The sequence below is a fragment of the Antechinus flavipes genome, chromosome 1 (assembly GCF_016432865.1).
Source record: "Antechinus flavipes isolate AdamAnt ecotype Samford, QLD, Australia chromosome 1, AdamAnt_v2, whole genome shotgun sequence".
Classification (NCBI taxonomy): Eukaryota; Metazoa; Chordata; class Mammalia; order Dasyuromorphia; family Dasyuridae; genus Antechinus; species Antechinus flavipes.
In genome coordinates this window covers 715,572,207-715,599,891 of record NC_067398.1, presented here as the reverse complement: position 1 = coordinate 715,599,891, position 27,685 = coordinate 715,572,207, and the positions used below count along the sequence as shown (strand labels likewise).

Below are 27,685 nucleotides of genomic sequence, written 5' to 3'. Positions count from 1 at the left end.
TTTGGAAATGAGGCCTTTATCAGAACCTTTAACTGTAAAAATGTTTTCCCAGTTTATTGATTCCCTTCTAATCTTGTCTGCATTAGTTTTGTTTGTACAAAAACTTTTCAATTTGATATAATCAAAATTTTCTATTTTGTAATAAATAATGATCTCTAGTTCTTCTTTGGTCATAAATTCCTTCCTCTTGCACAGGTCTGAGAAGTAAACTATCTTATGCTCTTCCAATTTATTTATAATCTCATTCTTTATGCCTAGGTCATGAACCCATTTTGACCTTGGTGTACGGTGTTAAGTTGACTGAATGGTTTGAACTCACCCTATGTAAAGCAAAACTTGCTATATTTTCCTCCCAAGCCCCACCCTTTGCCTACACTCCCTATTGTTGCTGAGGACACCCACATCTTCCCAATCACTCGCCCACAGCATCATCCTCAGCTCCTATTCTCAGTCATCACTCATCGAGACAATTGCTAGACTTTGTCACCATAACTTTTGCCTCCATTTTTTGCAAACACTGCCTTCTCCTTCCCTAATTGGTCTCCCTGCTTCAAGTCTCTCCATCCTTCACTAAAATGATTTCCCCTAAATCCAGGTTTGATCATGTCATTCCCCCTACTCAATAAACTGTAGTGGCCCCCTATGTTCCCCATGGTGGTTAGAAGAAATGATATAGGGACACTCTCAAGGTCTATCTTAAGAACTTTAGAATTGATCATAAAGGAGGGAAAGGGATCTATGTGTGCAAAAATGTTTGTGGCAGCCCTTTGGTAGTGGCAAGAAACTGGAAACCGAGTGGATGCCCATCATTTGGAGAATGACTGGGTAAATTATGGTATATGAATATTATGGAATGTTATTGTTCGGTAAGAAATGACCAGCAGGATGATTTCAGAAAGGCCTGGAGAGACCTACATGAACTGATGCTGAGTGAAATGAGGAGGACCCGGAGATCATTATACATGACAACAACAAAGTTATACAAAGATCAATCCTGATGGACATGGCTTTTTTCAACAGCGAGGTGATTCAGACTCGTGCCAATGGACTTGTGATGTAGAGAGCCATCTCCACTCATCTGTGGGACTGTGGGAACTATAGTAAGTACTAAGTACATGGACTGAACTAGAGAACTGTTAAGCACCATGCTAAACTAGATAACCATTGTCTCTATTAATCCCACTGATTTAGGACCTTGTTTCTAGTTCTGGCCCATAACAGGGAAGAAGGGAAAATTTGGAACACGAGCTTTTGCGAGGGTGAATGTTGGAAATGATCCATGTATAAGTTTCACAAGTAAAAAGCTTTAATAACAAAATAACTTTAAAATCAATTGTATGACATGGGAGATGCTGGCACAGGAGCGCCCAGCATGGCGGGCCCTCATCAGAGAAGGGGCTGTGCTCTGTGAACAAAGCAGAATTGAATTAGCCCAAAAGAAATACGAGATGTGCAGAATTACAGAAGCTACCCCAAATGTTCATGTGGGCTATTTGTGTCTGACCTGACTTAGAGCATTTTGAGCCCATATTGGTCTGACCAATCACACTCAGATACACTGTAACTCGCCTCTATCACAGTGATGTCATTTTGGTCCTTTTTGAGAACAAAGGACAACAACCATCCAAAATCAGATACAATTCAGCAGCTAAAGTGTGCAAGATAACCTGAGTTCAAATCTAGGCTCCCATATTTACCAGTTGTGTGATCCTGTGAATGTCATTTAACTTCTCTCTGCCTCAGTTCCCTCAACTGTAAAATGGAGATGATAATAGTAGCAATCACCTCTCTGAGTCTTTGTAAAGGATCAAATGAGATAATATTTATAAAGTGCTGGCCATTACCTTCCTTCCTTCAAAACCCTCCATGAGGAGGGAGCTCATTCAGGAACTCCCTATAGAATTGAAATCATAGCAAAGGGCCCTATCTCGATAATAATAATAGCAGTTTACATCTCAAGAGTGCTCTGCTTTACAAAGGATTTTTCATAACCACTCTGGGAAGTATGGGAAAGTTATGTCCCCTAGAGCTGGAATATGGATACACTGAATGACTTCTAGTGGGGATTCTTGTTTATGTCCTAGTTGGACTGATTAATAACTGTCTAGATCCTTTCCAAACCTCGGGTTCCATGAAGGGCCTTAAGTTCATAGGGCATTAGATTTAAAGCTGGGCTAGAAAGATCAACTAGATTATTTAACTCTCTCATTTTAATTATTTTAAATTTTCATTTGATTAATTACTGGCTAACCTCTACAGCTCCTGAAGGTTGGCAAAAAAAACTTCACATGTGTTGTCTCATTCAATTCTCACAATGCTGGGAGCTAAGTGCTAACAATATTCCCATTTTAAAGATGACAGAACTGAGGCTGGAAGTGAATCAGCAATTGGACCAGGACTACACGGTTTACAAAAGTCAAGATTCCAGCTCAGGTTCTATGTTCAGGACTCTTGTCTACTCTAGGTCTGATAGTAATTTTTAAAAAATTGTTATTATCGATTTCTGTTTTACAGATGAGGAAACTGAGGCTGCTGGAGACACCTCTGTGCCTTTTTTCTGAAGGGAACAAGCTGCAGAGCCTGTAAATAAAGACACTTGTCTTTACCCTGTCTGACTCAAGAGTTGGGTGGAGGCACTAAGGGGCTGGCTGGGAACAAAGGCGGCTCAGCTGGCACCAGCAGGTGCCAATCTAGGATGGCCCAAGGGCTTCTTTGTATCTCCCTGCCCCTTAGGCCACACCCCCAACCCAATTCTATTTGGGCTCTGGGATGGGGAGGAGGGAGATAACTCCCCCCCTTTCCCAGATAGAGAAAAAGCCGCTCTGGCCCAGGGAAGCGGCAGTTGCAGCCAGCACCATGAGTGGCCGGGTTGGGGACCTGAGCCCTCAGCAGGAGGAGGCGCTGGCCCAGGTAAGCCCCCACCCCAACATCCCCCTCTGAAGCAGGACAGTGTCCCCATCCTTCCTTCACCCCTTCCCTTCCTTCCCCGCCTCCAGCCTGCCCAGGACAGAGAGTACTGAAGGAAGGGTCTGGGGAGCTGGGTTTGAAACCTGCCTTTGCTTCTATGAGGCTGTGTGACCAAAGGAAGCCCCATCCCCTCTCTGGGCCTCAGTTTCCCTCTATGTTAAAAGAGGGTTTGGTCCCTTCCAACTGGAATTTAAGGCTCTTGCTCCCTTAGCCTCCCAGACCTAGAAGGGACCCAGAGTCCACTTAGTGTTCCACTGAGAAAACTACTGCCAGGGAGACTAAGTACTCCCAGGCCCAGGTTAGCCTTTTCCCTAGGGGGCCCAAAGGCCATATGCTTTCCCTTGAGCTAGGACAGGCAGTCCATGCCCTTGTCCAAAACCTGGGTGAAGGGGGAAGAGGAGGAGTTTGGACTCATTGGCTTCTAGCAGCAAATCTGTTCTCCAGAAAACTTCCACTGGGAGTCCGTCCCCAAGTAGCCCAACCTTGCTTGGATAGCACTGGAGTACAGAGATTGTCCCTTTGGAGGAGAGAAAAAAGGAAAGTTAATTTAAATTAATTTGTTTTTAGCCAAAATTGTTCTTAGATGCTTAATCAAGAAGATTCCTTGGCCCTCAATGTCCCTGCTGGTGGATCCCCAATTCTGAGGCTCGGAGCACGGGCCAAGGCCGACTAAAGGCTGCTCAGAGGCGGCTCAAGGTGACAGGAGCCTCCCCAGAGGGCCTGATGAACCTTCTCCCACTGCAGCTCTTACATCACCCCATCCATTCTTCCACCTTCTTGGGCCCACTTGTCACCTCTAATATGAGTTTCTGCAATTACCTAATAGAGAGACCTAGTAGAGAGAACTCTGGGACTTGGGGGGAAAGGGATCATATCGATTGGCTTATGACTTCTAGGAAGCCAATTACCCTTGCTTCTCCTTGTTCCTTACTCCTTCAGAATGCCAGCTTTCAGGGCCTCAGTTTTCCAGTCTATAAAATGGTAGCTCTGACCTCAGTGGTTCCCATGGCCCCCTATGAAGGCGATTAGTGATGAATGTCCCCAGGATGTGTATAGGGGATGAGATGGGGAAGGAGTCAGATGCTGAGATGGAAACTTGAGCTCCTCAGGTGTCCCTAGCCTGTCTTCCCAGCCCCCGGTTTCCTGGCTTAGCCCAAGTGGATGGTCCAAGTGGGCCCCATGAGTGAGCAACTAAGCTTCAGTATTTCCCATCTGTGTGGGAAGGAAAGAATTACTCCATAGGGGTCACTTGATATCATGTCTCCTTGCTTATGTTTTTAAGTCAATTAACATACATGAAGGGCTAGAGCATCACACGCTGGCCACGCGTGGAGTCCAAAGATCAGGATTTCAGCCCCAGTTTTGCCACTTACTAGCTGAGTCGTCTGGGCAAGTCACAGAATTTTAGAGTCAGAGGGGACCGGAGACCTCCAGAGAATCCCCTCGATAACGTCTATCAACCTTTATTCAGCAGCCTTTATTAAGCATCTGTGGCAGCCAGCTCAAGCTCAGGGATATGGGGCTTCAGATTCTGCTTAGACGCTTCCTAGCTGGGTGGTCTTGGGAGGGTGCCTCAGTTCCCTCATTTGTAAAAATGAAAGTCTGCCTCGATGGTGTCTATAAGATCTCTTCTAGCTCTAAATCTGGGGCATGACTATGGCTCACGTTCTTTTAAGGAGAAAAGTATACATAAAAAGGTGCCTAGAAAATGCATATACAGAGTGCCATCCAAGTGGTGACTCAGTCTCAGCCTGAAGGTACTGAGTCAAAATCAACCTCCATGAACCTTCCCCTATTACTCCTTGTCCTATCTTCTGGTGCTGAGCAGAACCAGGCTAATCCTTCTTCTATATGACAGAACCATTCAAGTGAGTGAAGACAGCCATCATTCTTCCCTCCCAATCTCCCCTTCTCTGGGTTAAATACCATCAGTTCTTTCGGTGTTCTTGTGGCAATAATTCAAGGTCCTGCACTACTGAATTCAATTGAAGAGAGTTGACTGATGGTCCCAAGGCAGGAATCTAGGCCCTCGCAATTTGGTTCAGTGATGTTGACCCAGTTGCCTCTCCACAGTTCCGAAAAAATGTCCAGGATGTGCTGCCCGACCTGCCCAACCCCGATGACTATTTCCTCCTTCGCTGGCTCCGAGGTGAGATGGTGGCAGGGGGCTGAGGACATATCTTAATTGGGGGTAGAGTAACACTTATAAGATCTGAATTATGCTTTACTCATCTACCTCCTAATGGGAAAAGTATCTTCTAAATATTAAAATAAAGCAGGAATGGGGTTCTTGTGATTATTTTCATAAAGGAAATCATCTTTTTGGTGTTTACAACAACCCTGAGAGGTCAGTAGGAGAAGATCAATAGAATTTTCTCCCTTTTGGAAATGGGGAAACTGAGTTTCCAGAGTCTCTTCTACCTCTTAATATTTTGAATTCATGACCTGCCCTAGGTCACTCAAATGTCTCAATTGAGTCTGAACTTCTTGTTATCTCACTTTTATTGTAGCATTTTTCCCTTGAAGACATAAAGTTATGTCTTTAAAGACGAATAGGAATAAATCTTTATTACAAAAACAAAACAAAAGCAAACAAACCAAAATAGAAGAAAATATAAACCTAGTTCTCATAACCTTAAATGTAAAGGGACCAAACAATCCAATAAAATAAAAGAAAGTGATAGAAGGGTTATGCATACAAAACTCCCTAATCAAATATTTACAAGAAACCTACCTAAAAAAAAAAAAAAAAGCAAAGACAACAGCAATAGCAGTAAGAGTAATAGTAGTCAGTAGTAATATTCAGTAGTAGTAGTAATAGCAATAGCTGCAGCAGTAACAGTAGTAGTAGTCGTCAATAGGAGTAGGAATATTGTAGGACGGAATAACAGTCAATTGTAGTAGTAGTAGTAGTAGTAGTAGTAGTAATAGTTGTAGTAGCAGCAGCAGCAGTAGCAATGTACAATAATCAGTAGTAATAATAATAGTATTCAGTAGTAGTAGTAGTAGTAGTAGTAGTAATAGGCAGTAGTAATAGAACTCAATAAGAGCAATATCAGCAGCAGGAGCAGCAACAGTAGTAACAGAAGTAGAAGTAAGCTTTTAAAAAATTCTTTCTTGTCCTTAGCATTTCTCATCAGTTATTCTGATTTTGTTAAGCACTACTGACATTATTTTTAGAGTACGGTACAATAATTTTTGTGTTGTCTTCTGCCCTTGCTTCCAGGCCTTTTAGAAATCTCAGTGGGTTAAAAAGCTCTCTCTCCAACCACATCAGTCCCATTGGTTCAAATGACACCTTACGCCTATCAGAATTATTTATATTTGTTTTTTTCCCATTGTTTTATTCCTCAGAGTTCCCCATGCTCCTCACTGAGTTTTCCCCACAGATCCTCATCCTTTCCTTATGGAGTTTTGGGGAAATGCTTTCACTAATTAGCAGATACAGATCAGAGTGTACCTACCTATCCTTTCTGACCTTCCACAATCTCTAAGTGTGCCCTATGTACTCATGATTGCACTTTTAACAACCAGTTTCTTATGACTGAAAAAAAATCACAGTTGTTGGTTCCTCTGTGTTTTGAGGGATGCCATTTTCATCTGGATAAGCCATTATTAGCCTAGCACACAGTAGGACTTTATAAATAGTTATTGGATTCTATTGGAGAGAAAGCTCCCACAGGTGTCTAAACGACAGAACCATCATCTCACAATGCAGGATTGTCACTAACCAGCTCAGCGATGACATGCTCAGGCTAAGAATATACCCATGTAGACATAGCTGTTAGAGAGAGTGGTTTGAAAGAGAAAAGCTAGAGAATAAAGAACTGCAGGAAAAGGAACTTAATAGATATCTATTATCTATTTCTTTGATAACTATAATAGGTATCTATTACCCATCTAATACCTTGATACTATAATAGGTATCTATTAAGTACCAAGCACTGCACTAAATTCAAGGGATTTTTTAAAAAGCAAAGGTATTCCCTCCTCTCAAGGAGATTACATTGTAATGGAAGAAACAGGCACTAAATATAAGGAAGTGATGACTTGGAAGGGATACTTTGATCTGGAATATAACAAGAATGGTGAATGGGACTCTAGGGGAGTAGATTGACATGCCCCATCCAGGAACAGTGACAGAGTTGATTTGGTCATGGTTCCAGAATTGAGTGAGGTAGAAAAGAGCAAGGAAAGAGAAAATTATGTTCTATCCATCATAGCAGGTGGGTGACTAGTGAGAGAAAACCAGGCAGTTGGGAGGGCAGTGAAGAATGCCTGGGACCTGTCTGAAATAGTGAAGCAGGTGAGACACTGACCAATGAGAACACTAAGGCCCCAGAATAAATTTTCAGAGATAAAAGAACTTAAATCTCCAGAAAAATTATAGGGTCCAGGAAACTCCTTCAGGGTGTCCAAGATCAAAACTATGTTTGCAATAATTATAAGATGTTTAACATTTTTGGTATGGCAAGTTTATTGCTTGATTTAAATCACATAAACAAAAGTTCTTTGAGTGGCCTCAATAGCTTAAGAGTTTAAAAGGCAGCTAGATGGTGCAGGAGATAGAGTACCAGCCCAGAAGTTAGGAGGACCCGGATTCAAATGTGACCTCACAGAATGCTTATTAGCTATGTGACCCTAGGCAAGTCACTTAATCCCAATTGTTTCGGGAAAAGAAAAAAGTTTAAAAGGGGTCCTGAGACCAAGAAGTTTGGGAACTATTGCTTCAGGACATGGAATGAGTCTCGGTGGCAAAATGATGGGGAATAAACACCAGAGAAGAAAGAACAGTCATCCATTCCCCATCATCATTGACTTTGGAGGAACTTTGGCAGCCATGTAAGGCATCCCACTTTGGGAAATCCCAGCAGACTTTGCTTCTGCCTCACTATAACCCATAGAAATTTAGGCACTCTCCCATGCTTCAGGGCTCTCAGTATTCACCATGACCAAATCAACTCTGTCACTGTTCCTGGATGGGGCATGTCAATCTACTCCCCTAGAGTCCCATTCACCATTCTTGTTATATTCCAGATCAAAGTATTCCTTCCAAGTCATCACTTCCTTATATTTAGTGCCTGTTTCTTCCACTAAAAGCTTTCATTCACAGACTTCATAGAGTGAGGTCTGAGATATGCTGAGGGACTGGTGGAGAAACTGGGTCTGGGTCTCCCGGGGTCTCCCGGGGTCTCCCTGCCCAGCCCCAAGCCTGCTCCTGCCTCTTTTGCAGCTCGAAATTTTGACCTGCAGAAATCTGAGGACATGCTCCGGAAGGTGAGCCCCCATTCCTTCGCCCTCTTGGACCCCAGGCCAGGGTAGCAGATCGAATGTACCTTCCACACCCCTTGCTGAGTTTTTCCTTTTCTTCCATCCCTCCTTCTCTTCCAGCCTCAGCCAAAATTCCTTTTTCATTAGTGGCCTTCCAAAGGCTCTTGAAACTTGCCTCTTTTCCCAGCATTCCTATTAGAGTGGGAGGAGAACCCAAGCAGGGGATGCCAGGATGTTCTAAGTAGCCAGAGCTCAGCCATAGAGTAAGACCTATCCCACCACAGGGAAGGCCTAGACTGAGAGTCTGGAGCCCCAGGTTCAAATCTATGGCTTACCCATTTTTTTTTTTTTTTACTTTGGCTACATATCTCAGAGCCTTGGTTGCTTCTCTAATATGAGAGAGTTGGACTAAATGATCCACATGTATTGGAAAGATGACATGGGTTGGAATGATTGTTCTGCTGTTTCCCAGCCATGTGACTTTGGGACAGTCAATTTCCTTTTAAGGGCCTCAGTTTTCCTAAGTGTATGAGGAAGATGTTGAATCAGCTGCCTTCTAGCTCTGATATTCTAGATTAAAGGTTCTCCACTCTGATACATAATATTCTCTAAAAAAAATCATTATTTAATTTCAGCATTTTTAAATTGTGAGTTTTAATTCTCTCCCTTTGATTCTTCTCTTACTCATTAAGAAGAAGAATACACGACATGTTTCCATATTAGCCATGCTACAAAAAGAAAAAAAAGGCAAAAAAAAAAAAAATAAAGCAACAATTTTGACTCAGATTTGCCAGCTCTCTCTCTGGAGGTAGGGAGCCTTTTCACGTGGAGTCCCTCAGAATTGACATCTTATGTTCTACAGGCCTTTCCGAAGGCCTTGGCCAGCTCAGACACCCCAGGTCCTAACGTCCTCTGTGAAGATTTCTCCCCGCTCTGACATCTCCTGTTTCAGGGTCCTCCCAGCTCTGACTCTGTGTCCTTCTGAGCTCTACCCTTTAGATCCCGCCCTGAGCCCCAGGGAGCCCTGGTTGGGACCATCCTGTTTCTCTTGGTAGCATGTGGTATTCCGGAAGCAAGAGGACCTGGACAACATCTTGACCTGGAAGCCCCCGGAGGTGAGCTCGGCCTAACCCCGTGCCCAGAATCCTGGTTCTCTTCCACCTGCCTGGTCTGTTCCAGGAACAGTCTTGACCTCGAGAGTAACGGCAGCCGCTTCTTCTGTGCGTAGGTCCTCCAGTTATACGACACAGGTGGCTTCAGCGGTTACGACCCGGAGGGCTGCCCCGTGTGGATTGACAGCGCTGGCTCCTTGGATCCCAAAGGCCTGATTCTTTCCAGTGGCAAAGCAAACACGATCAAGAAACGTACTCAGACCTTGATGAAACTCCTCCGGGAATGCGAGCTCCAGAGTGAGAGGGTGAGAGAAAGCCCCTGGGAGAGGCTGGGGTTGGCAGGGGTGGGGGAAGGGAGAAAGGTCCTAAGAGGACCAAGGGGGAAGAAACTCTTGCTACTTCAGCTCGTTAATGCTCGGGCTCACATCTAAGGGAGAGAAATGACAGCCAATGCCTGAGAGCCGGGAAATTACTAGAGACAGTTACTAGAGAAAGATAGAGAAGATGACCCAAAATCTAGCCCTGGGGGAGAGGGGGAGACTGGGAAGGGACAGAGAGACAGGAGGAGGAGGGGGATCCAGTAGGAGGAGGAGGGGATCCAGCAGGAGGAGGGGGATCCATGGAGGAGGGGGATCCAGGGAGGAGGAAAGAGATCCAGGGAGGAGGAAGGGGATCCAGCAGGAGGAGGGGGTGGTAAGCAATCTGAGCACTGTGGGAGAGCCCAGTGGCCCTGGTGCTTGAGCGGGCAGCCGAGACTAGATTCCAGGTCTAACACGGATCAGGGAGGAAAAATGTGCCAGGCGGCTGTGGTACTTGAAGCAAATTCAGTCCATGGCCTTGGACTCTGATCTCAGCTCTGAAGGGAGGGAGGGATTTCAGTGGCTGCAAACGGGTGTGTGTATGTGTGTGTGTGTGGGGGGGGTGAGCTAAGTGGGAGAAGACATTGAGGACAGAGGAGAGGAGGAGGGTCCTGCTTGTTGGGAGCACAATGGCAGAGCTGAAGATGCAAAGATCAGGGCCTGATTCTGGGAGACCTTGAACACCAGGCCGAGTTTTGTTTTTTAATCCAGGAGACAGCAGGGAGCCCTGGAAGGTTATTGAGCAGGGCAGTGTCAGTCTGATCTCTGGGAGAGCGGGCTCTGTTTTATGATCCCTACAGCTCCCTGAGCGGACCCATGCACAGTAATTGCCCCTTAAATATCTTTCCTAATTGTAAGAACTGGCTCAGTGCTAAAAGATGTGCTCTTTGACCATATCAGTCCCTTCTCTCCAGGGACAGTATCTCTTACCTACACAGCTGGGAGTGGACCACTGGGTGGTGCTCCATCTACCCATGAGCCTATTGGCTCACTGGCTCCACTTCCCATGTTCCACTAGAGATAGAACTGGTCCTCGGGTTCAATAAACTTTAGAAGTCACCATTAGTTATATACTCAGAATGATTAAAAATGGAAAATCCCTCCAGCCTCCATTTTCTATGGGCACCAGAGGGCAGCTAGATGACACCGTAGTATGGGGAGCACTGAGCTTGGAAACAAGAAGATTCATCTCCATGAGTTCAAATCCAGTCTCAGATAGTAGCTGTGTGAGCCTGGGCTAATCACTTCACCTCAGTTTCCTCATATGTAAAACAGACTACTCCTGGCAGATTAATGGCCCTTCTTCCTCCTGTCTGCACAGCTGGGAAAGAAGATCGAAACTTTCGTTATAATATTTGACCTGGAGAATCTTAGCCTGAAACACTTCTGGAAGCCCGCTATAGAAGTCAGCCAGGAGGTAAGGAGGGAATGGGCTCTCGGGGCAGGGAGAGATTCGATGTCAGCTCAGTTGGGGAGCAGCCAGGATCCTAAAGCAACGTGTCTTTCCCTTCACCCCTGGGGTGAAGCTGGGAACCAGGGTTCTGAGTCCACAGCATAGTAAGACCTTTGACTCAAAAAAAAAATTCTACACCATGGAAAATCATGTTGAAGTTTTGGGGAGAGTAAGTGGGAGGGCAGAGGTGCTCTGGTTTAGCAGAAAGAATACCAATCTAGGGCTTAGAGTACCTGGGTTCATAACAGAATTCAGATAAATCACCTACTTAACATCTTTGGGCCTCAGTTTACTGATCTGTAAAATAAAGGGAATAATGTCTTCCAATTCTAAACCCTGTAATCTCACAATCTCTAAGGGAGCTTCTTTTGGGATCTAATGATCTGTCACAAGATGAGGAAGAGAGAATGCTGGATTGGTATTTTACAGCAGACATTCTAGATCTATCTTTGCTATTCATTATTGGAAATTGCAAGAAAGCCAAGAAGAAACAAAAAATCTTAGGCTTGATGTCAGAGAAAACCTACTGACAATGAGAGCTGTCCAAAGGTGGAGAGAGATGCTTGGCAGGTAGTGAGTTCTCCATCCAGCAGAAGCTAGATGATCACTTGTCAAGAATGTTATAAAGGGAATTCTTGATTGGGCACAGATCCAACCTGTGATGTCATCTGGGAAACTCACTAGTCAAACTGATTCTAAATGACCTCGGCCAAGTCTTTTTTATTATCAAATTTGTTTTGTACATTTACTTTTATAAGATTTTGATTTGCATTTTTTTCTCCCTTCAATCACCTGTACTTAAGACAATCTGATATAGGTTAAATCCAGGCAAAACATATCTCCAGATTACTCATGTTATGAAAGAAGAATTAGAATAGGGGAAAACCACAAAAAAGAAAAACACAAGAAATAAATGAACATAGTATGCTTCAATCAGCATTCAGACTTTATAGTTCTTTTTCTGGATGTGGATAGCATTTTCCAACTTGAATCCTTTTTTTTTTTAAATTTATTTTTTATTTTTTTATAATAACTTTTTATTGCCAGAAGCCATGCCAGGGTAATTTTTTACAACATTATTCCTTGCACTCACTTCTGTTCCGATTTTTCCCCTTTCTCCCTCCACCCCCTCCCCTAGATGGCAAACAGTCCTATATATGTTAAATAAAACATGAGTCTTTTAGAAGGGTCTCAGATCATTTGCTGAGAAGAGCATAATCTATCAAAATTAATCATCCAATATTGTTGTTACTGTGTACAATGTTCCCTTGGTTGTGTTCACTGCAGTCAGCATCAGTTCACGTAAGTCTTTCCAGGTTTTTCTGAAATCTACCTGCTCATAATTTCTTATATTAAAAATAGTATTCCATTACATTCATACCATAACTTGTTTAATTATTCCCCAATTGATGAGCATCCCCCTTGATTTCCAATTCTTTTTGGCCAAGCTTTCTGTTCTAGCATTCATAAAAATAGAGTCTTGATCTCTAAGGGCTTTCCTAGTTCTAATTCCTGGGAATTTACAGAATTTTCTCAGCACTGGAAGCTGGGACAGCAGTAGACTAGGGAGCGATGTCCCACCTGTTAATCCAGGACCAGCACAGTAGGGTGCAGTAGGGTAACTTGGGTTCTCAATGGGAGCTCTGAAGATCCTGGGGAGGGGAATCCTGATGAGGCATCCTGGATTCTCTCCCAGGGGTCTCTGGAAAGTGGACACTAGTTGATGTAAGGAATGCCCTAAGAAGGCTTATCTTGACTTTGCAGTTTTTCTCCATACTTGACAACAATTTTCCCGAGACCGTCAAGAATCTTATTGTTGTGAAAGGTAAGTCAGCAGTAATGGGGGCTGGAATGGTACGGGCAAGAGGGCAAGAGGGGCATGGGATAGATGCAAGGTGGCGCCTGCTGGATGTTGCCAGGCCTCAGCAAATAATGGGAACACACTTCCATTAAATTTGAGATCAAAACCCCTAAAGATCTTATTTTAGACTAACCCCTTTCAAGGAAACCCGACACTGGGACCAGGATGATTGAATTTACAAGGCAAAGGCAGGTGATATGAGTTACTTATATCTCACAGCTGGTGCCAGCAGCTTTCATGTTTAGCCAGGGCTTCCCTGAACTTATTCAGAATTATCTTCTCTTTCTGGCTATAATCTCAAGTTATCTCCATCTTTTTTTTTCAGCTCCTAAACTGTTTCCTGTAGTCTACAACTTGATGAAGCCCTTCATTTCAGAGAAAACAAGCAAAAAGTTTGTTATTATGGGAGGTGAGTGAGTCCTGACCCTCCCAGCTTTTTTTCAAGGAATTGTTATTGAATGGATGAAGATTGTAAATTAGAGTTCACCATTTGGGTTATTGTTGAATTGATAAAAGAGCAGTGGATCAATCCAGACTTGGAAAAGTTTAGTTAAGAATTAGAGAAGAAAGCTTAAGTGTCATTTAGCCTGGGTGGATTTGTCTTATGTTTCTTTGTGATCCCATCCCCTGAAGTCCAACTTCAGCAATTCTCTGTTCTGGCCTGAAATTCTAAAAGTCTTTTTCCTTTCCTTTCTTCTCTTCTCATCTCTCCTTTCCTCTCCTGTCTTCTCCTGTTCTTCCCTCTCTTCCCCTTTCCACCTGACAAGATCATTTTTTGCTTCATTTTTTACCTAATTTTAATTCACTGAATGCTTGTTTCACTCAGCATCAGTTCATGTAAATCTTTGTAAACCTTTCTAAAATCATCTTGTTCATCATTTTTAATAGAACAATAATATTCCATTACTTTCATATACCAAAACATATTCAGCCATTCCCTGATTGATGGGCATCTATTCATTTTCCAATTCTTTGCTACCACAAAAAGAACTGCTACAAACATTTTTACACATAATAGCTTTAGGTCTGATACTGTTAGACCACTGTCCTTTGCATTTTTTTTTATTAATTCCCTTGATATTCTTGACTTTTGGTTTTCCAGATGTGTTTTGTTATTATTTTTTCTAGCTCTATAAAATAATTTTTGGCAATTTGATTGGTATGGCACTGAACAAGTAGACCAATTTAGGTAGAATTGTCATTTTTGTTATTTTAGCTCAGCCTACCTGTGAGCATTGATACTGTACCAGTTCTTTAGATCTGACTTTATTTGTGTGAAAAGCGTTTTGTAATCGTGTTTATATAGTTCTTGGGTTTGTCTTGGTAGATACTTTTGTCTATAGTTATTTTAAATGGAATTTCTCTTTCTATTTCTTGCTGATGAGATTTGTCAGTAATATAGAAATACTGATGATTTGTATGGGTTTATTTTATATCTTGCAACTTTGCTAAAGCTGTTAATTGTTTCAAGTAGGTTTTTTGATGATTTTCTAAGATTCTGTAAGTATATCATCATATCATCTGCAAAGAATGATAGTTTTATCTGCTCAGTGCCTATTCTAATTCCTTTAATTTATTCTTCTTTTCTTATTGATAAAGCCAATCTTTCTAGTACAATATTGGATAATAATGGTGACAATGGACATCCTTATTTCACCCCTGATTTTAGCAGGAATGCATACAGCTATTGTCCCATACAAATACTGCTTGCTATGGTTTTAGATAATGCTGCTGATCATTTTAAGGAAAATTCCCTTTATTTCCTATGCTTTTTATGTAGTATTTAATAGGAATAGGTGCTGTATTTTGTCGAAAGCATTTTCTACATCTATTGAGATTATCGTATGGTTTCTGTTAGTTTTGTTATTGATATGATCAATTATGGCAAAAGTTTTCCTGATATTGAATTAGCCCTATATACCTGGTATAGATCCCACTTGATTATAGTGTATTATCCTGCTGTTAAGTTGTTGTAATTTCTTTGCTAATGTTTTATTTAAAATTTTTGCATCAATATTCATCAGGGAGATTGGTCTCTAATTTTCTTTCTCTGTTTTGGCTCTTCCTGGTTTAGAAATCAGTTCCATATTTGTGTCATAGAAGGAACTTCTTCTATATCTATATTTTCAAATTGTGTACATAATACTGGAATTAATTGTTTTTTAAGTTTTTGGTAGAATTAAGTTATAAATCCATCTAGCCCTGGAGATTTTTTTTTTTTAGGGAGTTCATTAATGGTTTGTTTAATTACTTTTTCTAAAATGGGGTTAAGTAATTTATTTTTGTACAATTTATATTTTTGTTAATATTCATCCATTTCAATTAGTTTATGTGATTTTCTGGCATATAGTTGGACAACATAGCTCCTAATTATTGCTTTAGTTTCCTTTCATTTGTGGTAAGTTCACCCTTTTCATTTTTGATGCTGACAATATGATTTTTTTCTTTCCTTTTTCTAATCAAATTAACTAAAGCTTAAGTTGTTTCATTTTTCATAAAACTGACTTTTGATTTTATTAATTCAATACTTTTTGGTTTCAATTTCATTAATCGCTTCACTAAGTTTCAGAATTTCTAATTTGGTATTTAATTGGAAGTTTTTTGTTTGTTTGTTTTGCTAAGGGGATTGCAACTAAGTGACTTACCCACAGTCACACATCCAGTCAATATTAAATGTCTGAAGCCAGATTTGATCTCGGGTCCTCCAGACTTCAGGGCAGGTGCTCTATCTACTACACCAACTAGCTGTCCCCTTAATTGGAGGTTTTAAATAGTTTTTTCCCTAGGTTTTTTAGTTGTATGCCCAAATGCATTTATCTTCTCTTTTTCTATTTTATTCATATAACTATTTAGAGATATAAAATTTCCTCTACGAACTGCTTTGGCTGCATCCTACAGGTTTTGGTATATTGTCCCATCATTATCATTCTCTTGGATGAAATTATGGATTGTTTCTATAATTTATTGTTTGACGCACTCATTTTTCAGTATGAGATTATATAATTTCCAATTGGTTTTTAGTCTATCTTTCCCTGGTCCTTTATTAAATATAATTTTTAGTTCATTGAGGTATGAAAAAGGTCTGTCTTTCTGCATTTGATTGTGAGCATATATGCCATAATGCATGGTAAATTTTTGTGTAGATACTATGTACTACTGAGAAAAAGGTATATTCCTTTCTGTTCCTACTCAATTTTTTTTCCAGAGGTCTAGCATATTTGAATTTTCTAGGTTTCTGTTAACCTTCCTAGTTTCTTTCTTGTTTATTTTGTGGTTGGATTATCAAGGTTAAGGTCTCCCATTAGTATAGTTTTGTTGTCTATTTCTTCTTGTAATTGGCTTAATTTCTCTAAGAATTTGGACTCTACCACTTGGTGCATATACATTTATACTACTTCATTATCTATAGTACCCTTTAATAAGATGTAGTTTTCTTCTTTAATTAGATCTATTTTTACTTTTTCTTCATTTGATATCAGAATTGCTACTTCTGCTATTTTTTGTTTTAACTGGAGCATAAAAAATTCTGCTTCAGTCTTTTATCTTACTCTGTATATATCACTCTTTTTCAAATGTGTTTCTTGTAAACAACATATTGTAGGATTCTGCTTTTTAATCCACTCTATTATTCACTTCTGTTTTATGGAAGTGTTCATCCCATTCACATTCACAGTTAATAATTACCAGTTTCATATTTTCCTCCCTCCTATTTTCTCTCTTATATATTCTTTTGTTGTCTTTCCACTCATTATACTCTGGACCTGTTCTTACTTTTATCACCCCTCCTCCTTTCTTTTACTCCTCTATCCTAGCTTGTCTGTCCTCCCTTCTATCCAGCCCCTTCCTTTTCTTTCTTCTTTCTCTTCCTACTTCCTTATACGATAAGATAAATTTTTATACCCAACTGAATGAGTATATTATTCCTTCTTTGAGTCAAAACTGATGAGATTAAGCTTCAGACAATGCTCATCCACCTCCCTTCTTTCCTTCTATTGTAACAGGCCTTTTATGCCTCTTCAGGTCATCTAATCTGTCCTATTTTACCTTCCCTTTTCTCTTCTCCCAGTACAATCCTTTCCCACCCCTTAATGTTTTTTGATATCATCACATCAGAGTCCTTTTATATCCATTTATTTATATACCCTATTTATGCATGCCTGCTCTAACTGCCTTAATAATAGATACAGTTTTCAAGGATTACAAGTATTATTTTCCCATTTAGAGCTGCTTCTCTTAAGTCCTCTGTTTGAAGACCAAATTTTCGGTTTAGTTCGGGTTTTTCCAATAGAAATGATTGAAAATCTTTTACTTCATTGAAGATTCAACTCCTCCCCTGAATGATGATATTCAGTCTTGCTGGGTAATTAATTCTTGATTGTAATCTCAGGTTTTTTGCCTTCCAGAGTATGGTATTCCAGGTTTTCTGGTTCTTTATTGTAAAAGCTGCCAGATCTTGGGTCTTGATTGTTGCTCCTCAATACTTGAATTGTTTTTGTCTGCAGTATTTTTCCTTGAGCTTATCGTTCTGGAATTTGCAACAATGTCCCTTGGGGTTTTCCTTGTGGGATCTATTTCCAAAGGTGATCTATGGAGTCTTTTAGTGACTATTTACCCCTCTGGTTCCAACATATCAATGCAGTTTTCCTTGATGATCCCTTGAAGAATGCTATCTAAGCTCTTTTTTTGGTCATGGCCTTCAGGCAGATCAATAATTTTAAAATTGTCTCTCCCTGGATTTATTTTTCAGATCAGCTGTTTTTCCAAGGAAATGTTTTACATTTTTTCCCATTATTTCATTCTTTTTAGTTTGTTTAACCGGTTCTTGATATCTCATAGATTCATTAGCTTCCATTTGCCCAGTTCTAGTTTTTAATGTGTGATTTTCTTCAGTTGGTATTTGTAACTCTTTTTCTATTTGATTAATTCTGCTTTTCAAGGTGGTGTTTTCTTCACTGATTTTTTTTTTTCTTTTTAGCACTTGACTTGTGCTTTTTTAAGGAATTGATTTCTTCAGTGGACTTTTTTGCATCAGTCAATTATATTTTCTAAATAATTGTTTTTTTTTTCAGTCAATTTTTTCCTTCCTTTTCCAAGATGTTGATTCTTTCTCACAGCTCTTGTTTCTTTTCTCATTTTTTCTTCTACTTCTCTTATTTGCCTTTTAAAATTTTTTAGGAGCACTTCCAAAAAGCCTCTTTGGCTTGAGACCAGTTCATATCACTCTTTGAGATTTCCTCTGTGGACATTTGTCTGAATTGGTGTTTTGGTCTTCCCTCTTACAGTAGCTTTCTATGGTCAAGATGATTTTTTCTCTATATACCTATTTTGATAATTATCATTCTGCACAAGAAAAAATTAGATCAAAAAGGGGAAAATGTGGTAACAAAATGCAAGAAAACAACAACCAAAAAAAATGAAAATACTATGTTGTGATCCACACTCAGTCCTCACAATCCTCTCTCTGTGTGTAGATGGCTCTTTCCATCACAAGACCATTAGAACTGGCTTGAATCACTTCACTGTTGAAAAGAGCCACGTCCATTGGAATTGATCATTATATAATCTTATTGTTGTGTGCAATGTTCTCTTGGTTCTACTCACTTCACTTAGCATCAGTTCATGTAAGTTTTTCCAGGCCTTCTGAAATCCTCCTGCTGAACAATAATATTCTATAACATTCATATACCATAACTTATTCAGCCATTCTGATGGCTAATGGACATCCACTCAATTTCTAATTCTTTGCCACTGCAAAAAGGGCTGCTACAAACATTTTTGCACATGTAGGTCCTTTTCCCTTTTTTTATAATCTCTTTGGGATACAGGCCCAGTAGAGACACTGCTGGATCAAAAGGAAATGCACAGTTTGATAGCCCTTTGGGTATAGTTTATGGACAAGATTCTTTTCTGTTTCTTGCTCATTTTCTTTTGTTCTCTTTTTCTGTCCCCCCCCACCCCCCATTCCCATCCCTTTATGTTCCTTTTATGGTTGAGCTCTGCTTCTGGCATAGAGAGAGCACTGTCCCAAGCTTCTTTGCAGCTGTGAGCCTTAACTTTGAGTGCAAGAGTCCCTTATGTTTGGTGTCTTGCTCACAGCAGAGGCTAGCCTTACTTACTCTCTCCAGGAAACAGCTTGGTTTCCCAGGCTGGAAATTTGCCTTCTGAGGTGGGATAGGAGGCTGCCCTACTGGTTTGCTTAGCTACTGAACCAGGACCAAGGGTCTTAGTTGCTGATCTTCTGTGATTAAGACCTTCCCACTGGTTTTCCTAGACACTGTCTGAGCTGGGCTGAATGCCCATTTCACTCCAGTAAGACTGATCTTTCTTGACGTTCTTCCGATATGTCTTGAGCTAGAGAATGGTTTTATTCCATCAGACTCTGTTCAGAAGCTTGGATTTATGTGTTGTAATTAAAGCAGAGTGATACCAAATGGCAGAGACATTTACACACAATAGCAAGTTGTTTGTGTGGTCCCACATGTGAAGTACATAGTTAGTACATGCACAGTGCCCTATAGTTATGTAAGGGTATTAGGGTATATAAGGCTAAGAGAATTTGGAATAAACAGAATCTATGTTTGACATTCCACGTGAGTCCCGCCTCTTTACTCCTCTACTAAGATCAATGGATTAGGGCTGGTACTGAGATACTCCAGAGAGCTAATTTGGACATTACAGTTGTATAGATATAGGCAACCTTGGCAAGGAGAAGGATCACTTCTTTCTATAAGACAGGGATGAAGGAGGAGATAATGGGGAAAGGCACTTGAATGACATGAGATGAAGAGGAGAACTTTCAGTGAATGGTCTTAATTTTTTAAGTAAAATGTGAGGCAAAATTCTCAATTGAAACATTTGGTGGGCAGAGAGCCATTTGCAGAGGAATAGAAATGGTTCTAGGAGAACCACTTTCATGAGTAAGATAGTAAGTTAATTAAGGAGGTAAAAAGATTGCCTTTCAGCAGTAAGAGCTCAGTTGAAGTTATGTAATAACATACACATTCATGATGGAACTAATCAGCACAGTTTCATGACTTTTTTTCTCCAGCTTTATTTAGTAGAAGGTGGTGAGAATGATTTAAGGTAGAAGTTTGGCAGATCAAGATCAGTGATAATATAAGGGGGCAAAAGAAGAGGACAGTGTAGAGCTGAATTGATCACTAAAGGATCAAGAAGGGGAAGGAAAGAGAACATATCCAGTCTAAAGGTGATAACATGGGAAAGAACTGATCAGTATATGTGGGTAGGTGGGATGGGGAGTTGGAAGTCATAGTGATGATAGGGTTTGGAGTTGTAAGGTAGAGGAAGAGATGTAATAAAATGGAATTGGCATTAGAATTACTAATAGATTTGATCAGATAAAAGATTTCCTAGTTCTTAAACACGAAAGTAGTTCATTTGTGAGTAACCCAATAAGAGAATTTTCAACTTCTTGAACATGGATGTGGTTCATTTTTGGGTGATCTGGGTGCAAGATCAAGGATATGCCCATCTTTGTGTGTAGCTGAGATGGGATTGAAAAGTAGTTCACGGGGAATGAATCAATTGAAACGTTGTCAGATGAGTGAGTTTAACAGAGCATCAATATGTTTGTTGAAGTACTCTAGCATGAGGGCAGGATTTGAGGAGGAGAGGAAGACTATGAAGCATGCCTTGAACTCTCTTGGGAAAGACGGAGAGCCACTTGGAGGTCTGTACATGGCAGCTACTAGGATTTTGATTGAGTAGAGAGAAGAGGTTACTAAGTGACAGAAGTGGAAGGAGAATTGGAAAATGACAAAAAGAACAAAGTATTCCAACTCCCCTGTCTTAACCATAAGGTTGGAGAAAATGAGTAAAAAGGCAACTATGATTAGGAAGAGAGCCATCAGAAGAGAGAGCCAGGGGATGGAAGGAGTGAGAAAGGAAAAGATTTAAGATGAAAGCAAGTTTATTGTCTACATACCAGGCATTGCAGAGGGCACGGTGGAAAGGGTGGGTAGCTTTTGAGACATTTGATGGGGTTGTTAAAGAAAATGGGAATAAGGGATCAGGCAGAGCAGAAGGAGTTCAGAGAAACTTGTCACTCAATTGGCCAATGGGAATGAATTTTGGGTCCCCCAATCTCATGAAAATTAACTTATAAGTTGCAAAGAGGTTGGAATCGTTCATCAAGGTGAGTGTCTCCAAAATGACAGAATCACAGGTCCTTGAAGGGGTCTTGATGCAGCATGGGGTAGTGGAAAGAATATATTTGGAATCAGAGGATGTGTGTTCAAATCCTAGCTCTGACATTTACTACATGTATATCTTGGTCATATTAAACCTGTCTAACTCTAGTTTCATTATCTGCAAAATGAGAGGATTGGATGAAATGGTCTCTAAAATCTCTGACAGTTGTAGTTCTATCAGCTCATGAAACAGGTAACTTTCTTTCCTGGGATATGATTTATTTTTCAGAGAGTTAATAAACATTTATTAAGTAGCACCTATGTGCCAGGCTCTGTGCTAAGTTCTAGGAATAAGAAGAAAAGCAAAAATTAATCCCTGCTCTCCAGTAACTCACAGTCTAATAAAGAAGAAAACATGCAAATAGTTATGGACCCCCAAAAAATAGAGAGAGAGAGAGAGAGAGAGAGAGAGAGAGAGGATAAGAAGGAAGTATTAAAAAAAAAAGAAAGGGACTAGAATTGAGAGATTAGGAGACCTTCCTATAGAAGGTAGGCTTTAAACTGGGACTTGAAGGAAGCCAGAGAAGTCCAGAGGTAGAGATGGGGAGATAAGATGAGGTCACAGACCCACACAGTGCTGTGATGAGCAAAGGTGCCAATGGGCAGCCTTGTTGCCCACTGTTGTTGTCCTTTATTCTCAAAGAGGACCAAAATGACATCACTATGTTAGAGCCAAGGTAGAGTGTATCCAACTACGGCCGATGAGACCAACATGAGCTTGGGATGCTGTGCTACTAGTTGGACCAAATAGTCCCTATGAGCATTTAAGGTGACTTCTCTCATGTCTTCTGAGCTAATTCTTTTTCTGCTTTACTCATAGAGCACATCATCTTCTCCAATAAGGGCACACCTAGGGCTGGGTAGAACTGCGCCAATGTCTCCCATATCACATAGTCAATTCTTAAGAGAGACCTTGAGAGTGTCCTTGTATAGCTTCTTCTGACCATCATGTGAGCACTTGCTTTGTGTGAGTTTTCTAAAAAAACACCTTTTAGGCAAGCATGCATTTGGCATTTGAACAAAGTGGCCCACCCATCAGAGTTGCACTCTGCAGTAAGTTTGAACTGCCTGCCTCATTGTCCCCGTTACTCATCTCTTTTGGGAATTTATTCCCCCTCTCACCCGAGAATCTTCTTTCTTTCCCACAAGCAAACTGGAAGGAGGATTTGCAGAAATTCGTAGACCCTGACCAGTTGCCTGCAGAGTATGGGGGAACTCTAACAGACCCTGATGGGAACCCCAAATATCTGACCAAGGTAAGGAACTCCCAGGGGCCAGGAGTGAAATAGGCGTTGAGGGCAGATCCATCAGGCCAACGGTTATCCCATCCTCTTCTGGCAGATTCAATATGGGGGTATAGTCCCCAAGAAATACCACCGGCAGAACCAGATGAAAATGCAGTATGAGCATACAGTGTCAATCAATCGGGGGTCCTCCCATCAGGTGGAGATTGAGATCCTCTTTCCTGGCTGCGTCTTGAGGTGGGTTCTGCCTGGCTTTCCCTGCCCCAGAAGAGACTGTGGGGTATATGTGGGCAGGAGGTGGGGGGAGGGAATCCTGCAAGGGCAGATCACTTGGCAAGAGGAAGCAATGTTTCTCCTGCTGCAGGTGGCAGTTCCTGTTGGATGGGCCGGACATTGGCGTTGGGATTTACCTGAAGACTAAGATGGGGGAGCGACAGAAAGCAAAGGAGATGGTCGAGGTGGTGCCCACCCAGAAGTACAACTCTCCCCTGGTCCCTGAGGACGGGACCTCACCTGCACTGAACAGGGAGTCTGTGAGTGACTTATTTGAAAGATCATGGAAAATGGCAGGGATATCTTGAGGAAGGAGGAAGCAAAATGTCCTGATTTGTTCAAAGGGAAATGGACAGTTTGCAAACTCTGAGCAGTGAGCTTGCCTTCAGCTCTTGGAGAAATCCCTGAGACGATCATTAAAAATATGGTTGGTGAATATTCCATATTGCACCTTGTAAAGGGTTTTCTCCTTCCAGACTTGAATGAATCCAATGCAGAAAAGCATTTCTCCTGCTCAGCCATTTTAGGATGGTGAAGAATGTCAAGCTGATTGAGCTATAGGGTGGCCAGTCATTGAAAGAGCAAAAAGAAAGATTGAAAGAAAGGGATGTGGGGATTACAAAGAGCCAGCATGGCTTCCTGGACTACTAGAGCTGCCTTTTTGGACAAGATTACTAAACTAGTCGGTCAATGAAGCAACATCTATTAAGCACCTACAGTGTTCCTGGCCCTGGGATAAGCACTGAAGACAAAGAAAGGTCCAAGATAGTCCTTGTCCTTAGGAAACTCACAATATGTGCAAACAAGCTACAGACAGAATCAATTGGAGATAATCAATAGAAGCAGGGAAGTCAGATCAAGAGGATGGGCAAAGACTTCTTGGAGGAGATGGAAATTTAACTGAGACTTGGAAGTCAGGGCAGCCAAGAGAGGGATGTGAGAAGAAAGACCTTTCCATTCATGGGAAACAACTAGGGAATGTCAAGGGCTGAGAGAGGGAAGGTCTTGCTTATGAAACAACCTAAAGGCCAGTGTTACTAAATGGGAAAATATGTTGGAGGGGCTCAGGGGAAAGTCAGTTGTAAGAAGACTGGAAAGATGGGAGGGGGGTAGGTTATGAAGGGCTCTAGGAATGTCAGAGAACTATTCAAGAAATGTTTATTGATTGACTATTTGAATTTTGCTCCTAGAAATGGGATACCACTGGAGTGTGTTGGGGAGGACGAGATTGGGGGATCAGACCAGCAGATCAGGAAATGTATTTTGGCAGCTAGATGAAGAATGTGCAGGAGGAGAGAAAGGCTTAATGTAGGTGTGAAGTAATGAGGAAGTGCCCCAGAGTGATGGCAGAGCAGAAGAGAGGAGGGGCCATATTTGAGAGATGCTACAAAAGTAAAATCAACTTGGGAGGGGGAAGAGATAGAGAGTGAGAAATCCAGGATGACTCCTAACCCAAGAACCCAAGAGAGGGAGGATGCTGTTGCCCTCTACAGGAGTAAGAAAGAGGGGACAGGACTTGGGGGGAAGGATGATGGATTCAGTTTTGGACGTGCTGAGTTTCAGATGTCTATGAGACAGCCAGCTGGAGACCCCGGACAGGAAGTTGATGGTGTGATACTAGAGGTAGGGATAGAGATGGCCATGGAACCTTCTTCCTCCACAGCCGTCTTTCCTTTCACCTGAGAGAAGTAATTTTCTCCAGCTAGTTTGGACTTTCTAAGGCCCCATCAGAAGTATGGCGGATCTTTCAGTGACTGATCACCCCATAGCTCAATCAGCTTGACTTTTGTCACCATCCTAAAATAGCTGAGCAGGAGAAATGCTTCTCTGCATTGGATTCATTCAAGGTTACAAGGAGAAAACCTTTTACAAGGTGCAAATGGACCACTCCCAGCTTTCCACTTAAAAGTGTGTGAATGGATCACAGTCTTGCTGGGCTGGAGCCACTCCAGGGTTGATGCAATTTGGAAGCTACAAATGCAACACTTGAGTACCTGAAAGAAACAAAATCTTAGCCCTTCATTGTCTCTATCCCCTGCATCTTTCATCCTGTAATTTCCTCAAATGGGGAAACTCATTTGGTGTAAGGGTTCTCTGATCAACTCCTTCAATATGAAACCCTTTAAAGGAAGGATTTGAAAGGTACATTGAAGGCAGATTGAGCTGGTCCTTGAATGTCAGAGTGAGAAACTTAGGAATGAGGAGGCACAAAAAACATAATTCTCTGCATGTCTCTTTCCCTTGCAGACGTCCTGAGGTTTGACAATACCTACAGCTTGATTCACTCCAAAAAGATCAGCTACACAGTGGAAGTCTTACTCCCTGACAAAAGCATTGAAGAGAAAATTGAGAAAATGTAGGACAAGTTTGACTTTTGCCATCATTATACCCCTTCCAACCTTGTCTCCGTTACTTGTACTCCATTACTTACTTCTTACTGACTCTACTTGGGACCCCTTTTGTTTTCTGGCCAGTTTTCTCCACCAAGGAGATATGCCATGGGGTCCACCTTTGACCAAAACACCATGGGAAGGTTGGGGAATTGCTAAAGAGCAGCTTGATGACCATTTTTTTCTGATTCACTGTTCACAATATAATTGAAGTGGAAATATGTTTAATATGATTCTACATGTGTAACCTATTGCTTGCTGTCTTGGGGAAGAGAGAGAGGAATAAGGGAGGGAGAAAAATATGGAGCTGAAAAATTTTACAAAAGTAAATTTCAAAAACTATATGTAATTGGAAAAAATAAAATAATGTTAAATTGAAAAAAAAATTTTTTTAAAAAGTAGCTAATAAAAATTTCAGGGTGATCATCGACCAGCTTCTTAAGCTGTTTGCCACCTCAAATGGGGTTTTTAATTGATTATAGAGGTTGCAGAATTATGATTTATTATCAGTACATGTTTGGTTTAGACACCTATTTTCTATACCTAAATACCTAGAGTCACAAAAAATTTTCAAATGAAAAGGGTTCTTGAATGGAAAAAATTTAAGAAAACCTGAAATTTTACACCACAAAAATCAGCAATTGCTACCAATGAGAGCCTGATTTATTGTTTTGTTGATTGTCTAAGCTTAAAGACATTATAATAATACAGATTAAATTTAAGTATCTGTACATTTTGTATTGAGAGCCATATATATGTGTTTATCAGTACACCCAGTATACTCCTCTATTGTTCTATAAACAGTGTTTACGCACAGCAGAAGGAAAATAGAAGGCTCAAGGAATGAGAACAACAATCATTTTTGCAAAGTACTTTATATCTTTTAGCTTATTTGAGCTCATTTGAGCTACTTTGCTGTTTAAGGATCTCCCACTTCTGCAAAGGAGACAGGATATTTCTATCTCTTCATTGAGGCAATGCTTGTTCCTTGTAATTTTGCAACATCTACTTTAGTTTGTTTTGTGCTGATGGTTCTTTCTATTTACATTGTTGCAGTCATTGTGAATATTGTTTCTATTGAGCCTCTAGGAAACTCACTATTCTGTCAAGATGGCAGCAGCTGAGATCCTCATACCCCAGCAATATCCTCAACATCCTCAGGACCTTCTATTTCCTTCTTTGGAAGACTGGAGGGCAGAGCAAAGGGCTCCTCCCAAAGTCTTCACTTAAAGATGGCCCCAGGCCAGCTCTATCAGCTTCCTTATATGTGTTGTTCCCCTGTGAGATAGTAAATGTCTTGGACAGAGAGTATGTTTCTTTTCAGATTTGGATCCCAATGTTTAACAGTTCTGGGCACATAGTAGGCTCTTAATAATATTTTTGGACTCTTTCAAAGAGCTCCTACTGCATCAGCTCATACAGCTCTTTTCATGTTTCTCTGTAATTCATCATAGTTGTAATTTTTAACAACACAGTAATATTCAATTATATTCATGTACCACAAAGTCTCTTAATCAATGAACATCTGCATTGTTTCCTGTTCTTAGATACCACAAAAAAGTGTCACTATAAATATTTTGGTCTATTTGGGGACTTTTTTCTTTTTACTGATAATCTTGAAGTATGTGACAAATAGTCAAATCTCTTGATCAAAGGGTATAGAGGGTTTAGATACTTTATTTACATTATTCTAAATGCTTTTCCAAATGGTCATACTATTTCACAACTTCACCAATAATGCAGTAGTGTGTCTTTCTTTCCATGATCTTTCCAATATTTTACCACCTTTTTTCATTTTTTAAAATTTGCTGTTTGTGAGGTAATAGCTTAGGATGATTTTAATTTTCATTTTTCTATCAGTGAATTGAAGTATTCCTTCATATGATTGTTAATAGTAAATAAATCTTTTTAGAACTGTTTGGTCAAAGGAACCCGAAACTCTCTAAAACTCCTTCAAGGAGACTTTCTCCTTGAATCCTGCCACTGTAAAGACCCCACCCAAGGATAAACAGCTTCATTTTATTATCTAGGTAGGGCAGGTTGAATCCTGAGTTGGAGATTCTAATACCATTGAGTTGGAGAAACACCCATTAATTCTAAGACTTTCTATTCAATTCCAGCTCTAGCTGAAACCCAGTCCCATCAAGAACTGCCCTCTGCTTGTAGCCAAAGGCTTCTATTATAAAAGAGTCGATTTTAAACTTACTCCTCACAGAGGAGCTAATATGCCGTTCATAGCATATTAGAAAACTCTGCCTGCTGGACATTCTCTTTCAGCATTACCCTCTCTTTATCTTCACCTATTTCCCTAATGAGACTTTATGCCTCTCTGTCGGTATCTCTCTACTAGAAACTTTACTTCTCTGCCAGGACTCCTCCACTACTTTATTTCTCTGTGGGGGACTTTGCCACTAAGGAATTCAGCCTTTCTATTCATGCTAGCAAAGGTTGATTCCCAATGCTGATAATAAACTTCTTTTTATTGGTTTAGCTTTTTGGGTTCATAAATTCCTTTTTGAAGGCCCTCTGCACTGCCAGAAAGGGG

The 27,685-nt window shown here is 40.8% G+C and overlaps 1 protein-coding gene across 1 annotated transcript; it reads left to right on the top strand.

Annotated features, from left to right (window-relative positions):
* The first annotated feature begins 2,814 nt into the window (after positions 1-2,814).
* LOC127545685 (SEC14-like protein 4) lies at positions 2,815-25,847 on the top strand. Its single transcript, XM_051973123.1, is given in 13 exon segments — positions 2,815-2,910; positions 5,041-5,116; positions 8,201-8,244; positions 9,294-9,353; positions 9,467-9,655; positions 11,031-11,126; positions 12,927-12,987; positions 13,349-13,432; positions 22,383-22,489; positions 22,575-22,714; positions 22,842-22,981; positions 22,984-23,010; positions 24,998-25,847. Coding segments are annotated over 13 exon segments (1,191 nt in total). The 5' UTR covers positions 2,815-2,856; the 3' UTR covers positions 25,111-25,847.
* Positions 25,848-27,685: the final 1,838 nt, after the last annotated feature.